At 40.1% G+C, this 12,362-nt stretch overlaps 1 protein-coding gene across 2 annotated transcripts in view; it reads left to right on the top strand.

The window, feature by feature from the left end:
• Nucleotides 1–2,837: 2,837 nt before the first annotated feature.
• Nucleotides 2,838–12,362, top strand: part of EPRS1 (glutamyl-prolyl-tRNA synthetase 1) — a 38,402-nt gene continuing 28,877 nt past the window's right edge. For both annotated transcript variants that reach the window (XM_042885722.1, XM_042885714.1), the window contains exons 1-6: nucleotides 2,838–2,942; nucleotides 4,690–4,774; nucleotides 7,356–7,455; nucleotides 9,962–10,118; nucleotides 11,223–11,362; nucleotides 12,010–12,104. In XM_042885722.1, coding sequence (XP_042741656.1) covers nucleotides 2,897–2,942; nucleotides 4,690–4,774; nucleotides 7,356–7,455; nucleotides 9,962–10,118; nucleotides 11,223–11,362; nucleotides 12,010–12,104 — 623 coding nt within the window. In that variant the 5' untranslated portion in view covers nucleotides 2,838–2,896. The remainder of the gene's footprint in view (nucleotides 2,943–4,689; nucleotides 4,775–7,355; nucleotides 7,456–9,961; nucleotides 10,119–11,222; nucleotides 11,363–12,009; nucleotides 12,105–12,362) is intronic.

Raw genomic sequence — 12,362 nt, 5'->3', positions numbered from 1 at the left:
AGCTTGAAATCATCCAGTTACTGAAATGACTTATTTGAAATAGTCAGTTTCAAAGTGTAATTGAAACAGTGTTGTGCTGTATTTCTTCCCATCCCCCATTTCTGACCTGCTGCCATCATACTGTAAGGCTATTGGATTTTCTTAATGCCTCAAATCTTTACTTGCGCTAATTGTACCCAAAAGAGATATGTAATACAATGTGCTTCTAGACACAAATGGAGGAACAAAGATTGCTTACCAAATTCTAAAGTTTTAAACAGATCCAAACAATTAAAAACACTTTCTGGTCCCAAAGAATCCAAGGGCAATGCTTCATTAGGCTACTGTTATCCAGCTATCTCAGGAAAAGATGGTAGACTGAGCTTAAACAGAGGAAACATACAATTTTCTTTCAGAGATAACAATTTAGTTTTGCTGAACAACTATTGGTGACCTAAATTGTCAAACTGCCAGCTTAAAGTGTCCTTTGTTATTCTGAAGGCAGAGAAGAAGAATGCCACTTCCATTAATTAATGACTGTGACTCATACTGAGGCATGCCATGAGTGGCTGCCAATTCCAATGGACTACACAGCTGTTTTCTTTCTCTGTTCTCTGTATGGATAGAAAAGTGGCATCTGTCAAGCTCGCAGGTCTGTGGTATTAGGCAGGGTGCCTGAACTCAGCCCTTGCTTACTTAATGCCTGAATGCCCAGCATGACTTTTTTTCTTTAACCCCTGCTGACACTGTGAATGCAAAGTTGCCAAACCCCTTCAGTGTCTTCCTAATAACCAGACTCTGGGTCTTTCAGTTAGCTCTGATCTGTAATATACAAAAAAATACATTTTCCATATAGATGAAAATTTCAAAATTCAGTTTTCAACAGTGGTGAAGTTATGCTTATTTCTTGTATTTAACACCTACAATTTACTTTTCAAACTGCATGCAATTTGGATTCAATCCTTTCCTTGCACTGGTAGCACCAACCTGACTTCAGTGCAGTACCTCCAGGCTTGCTCTGTTCTTAGGGCTAGATGGCTTAAAGCAAGCAGGGACATCTTAATGCCAGATGATGTGAATGAGACAACTCTTGCTGAAGAATTGCCAGTCTCTTCATGTGCAAACATGGGAAAGGAACTGGGGAAGCTCTTTCCTCAGAGAGCACAGCTTATCCTTACAACATTTACAGATAAATTAGTGAGACTGTCACTTCACTTGCCCTATCATCAGCCAGTCTGATGCTGTAATTACACTAAAAGGTGCATACAGAAGAACAACACATGCTTCTAATCCTTTCATCTAGAGCCTACTTGTCTTCTTTTTCTTCAAGTGCATGACTAGTAATAGCACATACGACAGATTCAGCCTGTTTTAATTACAGCCTTCCTCATATTTTGGCTCCTTATAACTTTAGTCATTCCACAGGCTGATTGTGACTGAGGAATGAACCACCTAGCAAGTACAGATTAATTTTCATACTCAGTTATACATCCAGCTCAGGTTGGACATTAGGAGAAATTTCTCCTCAGAAAGACTGATAATGCACTGGCACTGGCTGACCAGGGGGTTTGTGGAATCACTGTCCTTGGAGGTCTTCAAGAAACATGGAGGTGTAAAACTGAGGGACGTGGTTAGTGGGCATGGTGGGGATTGGTGGGTCTGAGTTGGTGAGCTTAGATGTCTTTTATAGCCTTAAAGATTCTATGATTCTGTAATTCTCATCTCTCCAGGATTCTTGGCTACTTTCGTATTCATTTCAAAATTGGTATGTGAGTTTGTGAAACAATTTAAAATGAGATGTAGAATGATTTAAAGACAAAACCTGTGCTAATAAGTCTTTCCTTGTAATAGTCATTCAAATGTAAAGTCAAGTCCAGAACCTACTGCTGGTAACACTCACCTGTGTGTTTATATCCTCAATCTACCTGATGTATGCATACTGATCTCTGTGCTCATTTATGGTTGCTTCACTGAGTGTAGAGCATACACCATCCAATGTTTAAACAGACATGCGTGGAGCTGTTTCCCACGCTCATGGAAACTGGAATGCCTCCTGATACAGCTAGATATATGGAAAATGTACAGCAAAACTCAACAGCAGGAGTCAGACGCAGGCTGGCAGGGAAGGTCCAGTCACACACACGGTCACAGAATCGTAGGGGTTGGAAGGGACTTCTGGAAATCATCTAGTCTGGCTGTCCCACTGCCATGCTCCACCAATCATGCATTCACGAGCTCTTCTGCCAGCAAATTGGTGCTGTAAAACTGCAGAAAAGCACAGGGACACTGCAATGTCCTTGCAGCAGTCTGAGCCGGAGCCCGCCTCCTAGAGAAAACTGCTAGTGCACTAGTTTTGTAATTATTTCTGAGACTAGATTGATTCACTGCTAGGCTTGTATGTGAGAAATGTACCACTGTAAGAGAACAGGGTAAACTGTGTGTGATTCTTCTCCAAAAGAGCAGTGATACAGTGGTACAGGCTGCCTGGAGGTAGTGGAGTCATCGTCCCTGGAGGTGTCAAGAACTGTGGAGATGTGGCACTGAGGGCACAGTGGGGATGGGTTGATGACCTGATACAATGAGCTTAGAAGTCTTTTCCAATCTTAATGATTCGACGATTCTGCGCTCTTTTTTATTTGCTGACGTGACACAAAAGCGGCATAAAAAAACAACCCTGATGCTCCCGTCAGAGCCCAACCCTAAGAATGCTGGCGGATAACTCGAGTAAAGCTTCGTAGAAAGGCCCAGCCACGACAGACTGCAGCTCCCAAGCCAGCCCCGCTGCGGGAAGTGACGCACCGGCTCCTCCCCGCCACGCCGGGGCCGCCGGAGGTGGTGCTGCCGCCGCGCTGGCGCTGCCTCCCGCCCCGCCTCGCCTCTTCCCTCTCTCTCCTCTGGTTCCGGCGTGGCGGCGGGGATGGCGGCGCTGAGCCTCACGGTGCAGGCGGACAGCCCCCCGCTCGGTAAGCGCGGGCCGGGCCCTTCCTTTCCGCCGGCCCTCCTCCTTCCCTCGGGGTGCCTGTGGTCGCGCAAGGTGCCGCCGCGTTGCATCATGCGGAGCATTGCGGGCTCCGCGCGCTGAGCGGCCGCTCCACGGCGAGCGGTGAGGGGCGGCCGCTGCCCGGCCCATCCTCGGCTTGCCTGCTTCCCCTCATTGGCTCCCTAGGCGGCGGTGCGGTCTGAGCTGCGAACGCAGGGGCTCTGGAGCGTTTGTTTTTGTAGCTGATAATTGGCACTAGAGGTTTAGTTGAGGGGATTATGTAAGGATGCTAGAGATATTACATCTTACGAGCGAAGCACGTTGGCAGCGTGTGTACGAGGCGGCCGGGCGCACGTCCCACTCCTGCCTGCTCCGTGCTGCTCATCATGGCTGCGCTGGAGGCGTGTGGTAGCTATTAATGTCCCTAGTATTAATTACACAGCTTGCTCAGTCTAATCCTTGTCGTTTCCAAAGCCTTTCCGTGCTATTAGCGTACTTATGGGCCTTTCAGATCTATTGCGTGAGCGATGTCACCCTGACTTTCACGTGTGGAATACAGGGGTAGAAGGACGTTAGCTTACTGTTCTTAATGCCACAGGAGGCATTTGCGCTGAGGTGGGAGCTGGGAGCTTCTAGCTCCTGTGACTTGTATGTAGGGCAACGTATTAGTAGCTATGCACTGTCAGCCTTGGGCAGACTCTGTGTTGCTCTCAGGGAAGGTGAAATGTGCAGGAAGATTTCAGGTTGCTCAGATATTAGGAGAAGTTTCTTCTCCAAAAGAGCAGTGATGCAGTGGCACAGGCTGCCCAGGGAGGTGGTGGAGTCATTGTCCATAGGGCACTGTGGACGTGGGTTGGACGTAATGGTCTTAGTGGTCTTTTCCAATTACAATGATTCTGTGATTCTAAGAAGTAACAGGTTGGTTAGATGCCCTTCCAGACCTACAGCATGGCCCTCTGGCTACTTTCATTGAAGTAATGCCTGTGCAAAGCTTGCTGTCTTTGTATATGCTTGTGAGGAAAGCACACAAACATAAGCTCCTCTCCTCCAGCTCAGCAGGCAGGGTCTGGAGCAGAGCCAGCCCAGAAATAATGCAGCCACGTTAGCTTAGTTCTTTGTTCAAGCCCTTCCACTGTGCTATGGAGCATTGAGTTCTGAGCAGGTTGCATTGAGCCACTTTGGATATGGACAGAGCTGTCCTCCAGTTGGTGAATAGCCTTAGAAGATTCTTTTATTTCTGCACTGTCACTGGTGAGCTACTCTGAGGAGCCTGTGTAAGTTTCTTGTGTTTGTCTTGAATAGAATTTTTCGGTACGTCTTTTTGTAAACATTAAATAGTGTTAAAAATATTGTCAGGGCTGTGGTGGTTTATACTTCGATACTGTTCAGGTGAAACTGTTTGATTATGATCTCTTTATGTAGTCAGGTGCAGAACTCATTTCTACAGTACCTTCAGGAAGCACCATGAATTGCTGCTGACAGTTACTGGGCGCACTGCAGATTACTGTATGCTGGGCATTATCAATTTTAAACCACGAGTGTTGCCAAGAATAATTCTCCTGCATATGAGATTGAACATTGATTTCTTTCCTGAGCAATCTTACTTGAAGGAGCACTTCAATCGCTTTGTCAAATTAGATGAGAAGTGTAGCTGTTTTGTTGCTGCTGTGAAAGGTATTTTTACTGCAAGAGAGATGAATATGTTTGTCTCTTGTTTTTTTTTTTTAAAGGAGCTCTGCTGACAGTAGAGCTTGTGAAGAATGATGTCAAAATTTCAGTGGAAGAAGGCAAGGAAACCATCCTTCGTGTATCTGAGTAAGTGACTTTGCATCTCTTCGTCTTGCTTTGGGTCAGCAGTTTTAAAAATCACATGGTTGTAACATTGACAGTAACCTTTTCTGGTAGGAGAAGAATACTTCTATTAATGACTGCATTACTGTTGTCTCACTGTATTGTTTAGGTATTTGCCTTCTTTGATGTACCATGAGTTATCAAGAGTAAGGCCATTTTATACTATGTAAGAGTGATATACATGATTCCTTGCATTCATACATATGTGATAGAATTAATTTTAAGGCTTATGTGGCATTGTTATGTGCTCAATTGTGAATGTAAGTGAATGATGTCATCTCAGAAAAGTGCTAAATAACTGTACCACACTATCCACTATAACTGTATCTATCTGCATAATGTGGAAATACTCTTAGAAATTTTTGAAGAAAGCTAATGTATGACCTTTGAAAACTAAAACTGTTGCAATAAATATTTTCAAGTTTGGGGTGGGAGGGAGATTTTTATGATCTTGGTAGGATCATGTGCATATCAGAAATGCAGGACTAATTCTTTTGGTTTGGGAAAACTGGATTGTAATCTCAGATTCCATATCATGTAAGATGTCTGAATATAATGTGGGAAGATATCCCAGCATTTAAATACCACTGACATTGCAGTGGTACCTCTGATTATCTAGAATCAACAGTAAGGAACGCATTTTGGCCCCTGAACATATTATCAAACATAATAATACTGTTTAAAATTCAGAATCATTGAACTACAGTTACAGTTACATTTAACTACAGTTAACTACAGTACCTACCTTTTGAGTAGGGACTGAAAAACTTGATTGGGAACCACAGATTTTTTCCATAATCTTCCAAAAACCATACTTGTTCACATTTTGTGTTATTCCCATGGAAGATTCTCTTGAGGTTACCAGTGAAACATAAGCTGGTATTCCTGCATGGCTTTAGAATGATTGTAAAAGCAAACACAGTATTTTTATGTTGTGTAGATCCTTACAAGTTAACAGCAGCTGATCTTTTCCCCACTCCTATAACCCTAGAGAGTGAGCTTGTCACTGTATACATATTTTGGCAGAAAATCAAAGCACAGGCTGCTTGACAAGTCTTCAAACGTAATGACTGTGCTACTGGTTTCTGTTTCCATTTTCTGCTAAAAGATATTAGGTTTAGACTCAAATAAGAGTTCTTTCCTCATTATAATTTCTATTCCTACGTGTTGTCTTTTGCTCTGTGGTATAAAAGCTATCACTTCAAGATGAAGTTGGAATAATATTGTATACTCAGCTATGAAAGAACAATGTTTTCTAAATTTTATTAAATTTATTAGTTTTATGTTACCATCTGCATTGCAAACACGTTCATTTTAGCTGTTATGGAAAAGGTTAGAAATGGGAAGCAAAAGCTCAAAAGCTCTTCTGCTCCTTGGTCCCAGGTGAATAAGATCTAGATTCACATTTCTATCCGGTGGCTTTTTTTTTGTGCATTAGTATCATCTCTTTTCTCTTATTGGATTATGTTTAAGAAGTTATTCCAAACCTCAATATTGCATTAATTTTCTCTTGCTTAGTTGTACAATCATTAAAAAAGATTGATTCTCTACTTTAAAGTCTGTTAAAAGTATATCTGTAACTGGAGAAGCATCAGCTGAATTCAGATCTCAAGTAATGCTTCTGGTAAATGGATTTCATGGCATCAGTTCTGCTGAAGCCATCTTATTCTGGCATGACTTGAAATTCACTTGGGATATTCCAGACCTTGGTTTTATTTTTTTGTTTTTTTATTTTTTTATTTTTTTATTTTTGGGGAGGGTTGAAATCAATAGTTGTAATGGCTTGCTTAAGTGATCAAGGGCATTTGTTTTAGTACGAACTAGTGAAAACAAAAACATATTTCACAAACTTTCTGTAGATGCACATATATTAAAGATGTCTTGTTTCTCTGGAAAAGTTTCTTTAAAGTCTGGCAGCATGATGAAATGAGAACAGAACATACTTTGCATATAGTAACTCCTTTCCCCCATAGGTCTTGTTTTTAATAACAATTTAAGGATTAAAAATGGATGCCTGGAGTTTGAAAAGCTAGAAGAAAAGAGAACCTCACAAATAAGCTATGTTCCTTAATTTTGGTGCAGTTAACCAAGTGTGACTGTCAGATCCATTTGTATCAGAAATGGGACTTGTTATAATTATTACTGTACCAAGGAGCCTTTTATTTCTTTCTCAGGACTTTCACTGGTCTTTGCAAGGCTTTTTCTGTGCTATCAAAAATTCCTCGTAAGTTTGTAAAGGATGAAATATGTGTAGCAGGAGGTAGATAACTTGTTTATAAGAAAAATAGTAGCAGAGACTGAAAAAAACCTCGTTCAGACAAATTAAAGTGTAGCATTCAGTCAATTAAAATGAGAGGAACAGAACACTTACAGGACCTCCTTGTTGATGTCAGTGCTTGGTTAGAAGCATATGGAGCTATTTTTTTGTGAACTACACCTGTGTGAACCTGTAGGGATGATTATTGCTCATTTTCAACTGCATGTACAGGTGAAATAAAACTGGATGTAGTAATTTAATATACCTTTATTTCGCGTATTTTTTCAGGCATGTTTCATTTACCAATGTGAATTCTATAGTTCGTTATTTGGCTAGAGTTGCTGCTTCTGCTGGGTTGTATGGTTTGAATCTTTTGGAACACACTGAGGTGAGAAAGAACTGTGTCTTTTTTTCTATTTCCTTCCCTCTTTTGTCTGTGACCAAAGTGTCCACTTTTTTCTTTCTTTTGGAGGACCTTTTTTATACTCCTGCATTTTATTGTGTATTGCTTGTGCATTTTATTATTAGTCTGAGGTTCCTGTTATGTAGAATGCTGAGTTGTTTGTATTTTTTGTTTTGTTTTTGTTAAGCTTGCAGCTTCTTGTGAAGAAGAGTCATAAATCTGATCTCAGAAAGAGTTGCCATTTCCTACCCCCCACAGCAACTACTCCTAAGCTGGCAGTTCACTAATCCAGAATAGTTCAGGTTAGAGGATGAGGACTGTGGTTCATAGAATCATAGAATGGCCTGGGCTGAAAAGGACCACAATGATCATCTACTTTCAACCCCCTTGCTATGTTCAGAGTTGCCAACCACCAGACCAGGCTGCCCAGAGCCACGTCCAGCCTGGCCTTGGATGCTTTTAGGGATGGGGCATCCACAGTCTCCTTAGACAACCTGTTCAGTGAGTCACTGCCCTCTGTGTGGTAAAACTTCCTCCTAATATCTAACTTAAGCCTCCCCTGTCTTTGTTTAAAACCATTCCCCCTTGTCCTATCACTATCCGCCCTCATAAAAAGGCATACCCTCTCCTGTTTATTCTAGTATTGGGAGTCCACAGAGAGGATTCCCCAGAACCTTCTCTTCTCCAAGCTAAACAAGCCCAGTTCCCTCAATGTTTCTTCATAGGAGAGGTGCTCCAAAATCATCCAGTTTCAGTCACACTGCCATGGGCAGGGTCGCCAGCCACTAGACCAGGCTGCCCAGAACCACATCCAGCCTTGCCTTGAATGCCTCCGTTCAGGGGATGGTTTTCTCTCTTCACTTTCTATTGCTTGGTTGCCATCACTTACTCCTGTGTAATGTAATTCATTATAGTACAAAGGAACACTGTATTACAGTACCTTCAGCAACTAACAGAAAATCATGTTGAAGCTAATGGCAAAATATGCCATTGCGTGCAGAACTTGTGATTTTGTACTAAATTTTTTTTTTGCTGTATGTGATGGACGGAACCCTTAACCTGGTTTCATTCAGTGCTTGAGATCCATGTTAAATGCCTTCTGGCTCAGATATCTTGCCACACTGATGAGATGTTCTGTTGTATAAAGTCTTGCATTCCATAGCACTTCCCTAGCGGTGCCATGAAGGCACCAAAATTCTTTATGCCTGAAAGGGAGCTTGTTGGTCATCATTCCTTATACAAATTACAAAAAGTTGTTATAAACTATAGGTATGGTACAAAATGAGATGCAGTTCTTCCTGAGTCCTGGTAAATTTTAAATTGATGACTGAAACTGTCAAATGAACTAAAATTAGTATTCTCTGAAATGTAGGGAGGAAACTGAAGGATCTGTTCAACTCTCCTTTCTACAACTGCTTGGAGTTATAGTATATGCTTCATCCCAAACAGCAGGTCTAAAGGGAAGCGTTGTCATAGTGTGTTCCTTGTAAGGCACTAAAAATAAGTTATAATCTGTGTAGGTACCTAAATTTTCTGAGGAAAAAATGTGTTTTGAAGTTAAGCCCTAAGGCCTCTGTAAATATGCTTTCAAGATTGCTAGTTCTAGTAGAATGCTTCTTTTCTTTTGTTCTTTTTTCAACAGTAGTGCTGTACTTTGGGACATACAGTGGCAGCAATATTTGTGGGACAAATACCTCAGAACGTAACTTTGAACAACTGAACTGAGTTCTGTAGCAATTATGTTTATGTAATGTAATTATGTTTATGCCTGCCCCATTGGCTCAGATATTGCAAGGATTCCTTGTGCAGTTTACCAAACACTTGAATGTGAAGCAGACAGAGGAGTTTAAGATGTATTTGATCTCTTACAGAATTGAAGGATCTGATTCATAGGCAGAGCTATGCATCAACCAAGGGCCTGATTTTTATTGTTTTTTCTTTTTTTTAAATACAGCAAGATGTATTTCTGTAGGAAAAGACTTCTGCGAAAGAAAGGGAAGGGAAATAAGGTGAGGTAGGGATTTGGTTTCTACAGAGCTAAAAGAATACGAGGCAGAGAAGATAGGAACTGAGGAGAAAATGACATACTTATCCAGTAGTGATACCAGAAAGATCAAATAGCGCACAAATGTTATACCTAAATAGTTGGAGGACACCCATTATTGTATGCTGTGTGTGATGAAATAAATGCCCAAGAGCTGCTATTTTTTCCAGTGGGAATAATTTCAATGAAGTCAGTATAGTTTCAACAGTTTGAAAACATTCTGAAGGAAGAAGCTGAATTTAATCATGTATTGTTGTTCTGGATGAATGTTTAGGTGTACTTGATTTTAAAGGTTATTTAAGCATCCCTTGTGATTTAATGTCCAATATGTTTAACATTGATATTCTAGCTAATATTTTCTGTTCAGCTGTTAAGTGTATATTCAGATTTTTCACTTCTTTCTCATTGCTTTACTAACTTTTAATATCTTTTGTTCCTTAAAACTAGGTTGACCACTGGCTAGAGTTTAGTGCTTCAAAGTTATCTTCTGCCAGCCAGTTTCTTTCAGCAGTCCAAGAGCTCAACCACTGCCTATCTCTGAGAACCTACTTGGTTGGAAACTCTCTGAGTCTTGCAGATGTCTGTGTCTGGGCTGTACTAAAAGGTATTGGTACATGTTCTCCCTTTCATTGGTTTGCTATCATACATACTAGGAGTTCTCAAATTTCTCTTTCTGTGGTTGCTAGTAGCAATTCTTAGCTGTATGCCAGACTCTGTACTGTTGTTCACACTGCTTTGTCCTGTGCATCACTGATGGGAATAGCGTGGCTTAGGAAGCCTTAGAATTGTTCTATGTGAAAACTTACATGATGTGCTTATGGATGGTAATATTTCTAACTTATATTGTGTTACCTATAAGAATGTCATTATTACCAGCTTCCTAAATAGGAAAGTGTGTTGTAGCCCAGAATTTTGACTTGAATATTTGAATTTTGTAGTACAGAATAAAATTGTATACGTGGACCTTTCAGCTGTTACCTTAATATACTGGCGTTTAGCTTGAGTTACTGAAAAGTGTTACTCTAAGAAATAGTCTTCAGAAGCTAAAACAAGCTTTGCTGAACTGTTTATATGAGTTTGTATCCCAGGTGTATGTCTAAAATTAATAGATGACTGTCATTCATTGTGACTGAGTGCCCCTTGAAAGTAATGTACATGTTCAAGATTAAAGTCTGACATCTTTGAATAATTTTTTAAAGGTGTATCTCTGAGAAATCTGAAATCAGAGCATTATGTCTGTTTTCTGCCTTTTCCCACTGGAATCCCTTTAGTGAAGTTACTCCTTCAAGATTAGATTTTGGGAACTGATCCCTGGAAAGTAAATGCTAGTACTGGTATATGCTTCACTTTGGAGAAAGCTTGAAAAACATCAAAGGTAGACCTATTAGAAGGATATCCTGTATGTCTGTTTTTGGAAGAAAAAACCCACATTTTTACTAATTTTGAGTTTTAGATGAGAAAAACAAAACTTAATGTTGCTCAGCCCCCCATCCCTTCTGTTTCTTGAAACGAAAAAGAATGGATTATGTTCTTTGGAGGGAGTTTATTTGTTTTAAAATGACTTGTATCCTCATGACTAAATATCCTTTCAGAACAGAGACTTAAGTAGGTTATTAAAAACCATAATCTTGTGCTGATCTTAAAAATTGCAATTGGTATTCTTTCTATTTTAATGATTCAGCAGCTTGAAAATTTTGTTTCCTAACAGATAATAACATCTGGCAAGAGCAATTACAGCAAAATAAAGCTCCCATCCATGCAAAACGATGGTATGGCTTTCTTGACGTACAACAAGCTTTTCAGTCTGTAGGAGCCAAGTGGGCTTCTGGCATTCCAAAGGTCAAAATGGTAAGCTCTACTTTGACTGGGGAGAGTAGCTTTATTTGTATGAGTAGCTTTATTTGTATGAATACCCTATAAGGATCTCCTTACATTTAGCAAATAAAAAGGGATCAGTTGCAAGTAGTTTTTTTTTTTTTTTTTTTTTTTTTTGTAAGTTCCTCTTAAAAAGGAGGAACAAAACAGCTACCAATGTCATATTCAGAAAGGTGAGTAGTGTAGTCCAGTGCTTAGCTGGAATCATGGAAAAATGGCACTGATTTTTAGCTGTATCAATTTGTTTTTCTAACAAGGATTTCAAGATTCTGAAGACCTGCAGAGATTGCAGTTGCTTGAAGTAGTTAATCACAGTGAGGTTAAAAATACCAAGATAAACTTGGTTTTCTTCTATCTAGAAAATTAAATAACTTGTTAGAACTTCTCAGTCGTAGTTCACAACTGAAAAAAAAGATTAACTTGGAGCTGCAAAATTAGTCTAGTTTTGATGTACTGACGGTAATGTGAAAGTTGTGAAGAGATGAATTTGGGGTGCAATACGATGGATTCTTGCTGTCTGTTTTGAAAGAAGATACTGGAGCACAAGAGTGTATCTGAAGTTTTATTCTTGTTTATTCAGCTAACGTGATCTGTAATTATAATCTCTGTTAATTTTTAAGGCAACTGAAAAGAAAGCGGATGTTGGGAAGTTTGTTGAACTTCCTGGTGCAGAGATGGGAAAGGTCATTGTACGGTTTCCTCCTGAAGCAAGTGGGTAAGAAGCATAGATGCTTTGAAAAGTTTCTATTTTTCATTTTTGTTTTCAAGAAAACTAGAAGTGTGCTTTGGTGAGAATCAGCTTCGTGCATCAGCTTATCAGACAAGTCTTTGGAGTCAAAAGAGTAATTAAAGCTTTGTCTGTGACTGCGTTAGAGTTGTATGTTTGTTTCTCTGTGACTCATTGTGTTATTAGCTAAACTTGAATTACAGAAGTGGTTTTTTAATGTGGTCAGCAGTGGGAGGAGAAGTGGAA

Source organism: Lagopus leucura, unplaced genomic scaffold (assembly GCF_019238085.1).
Source record: "Lagopus leucura isolate 7727_CA_CO unplaced genomic scaffold, USGS_WTPT01 Super-Scaffold_73, whole genome shotgun sequence".
NCBI lineage: Eukaryota > Metazoa > Chordata > Aves > Galliformes > Phasianidae > Lagopus > Lagopus leucura.
Note: the sequence above shows the minus strand (reverse complement) of the source record. Positions and strands in the feature narration are given on the sequence as shown.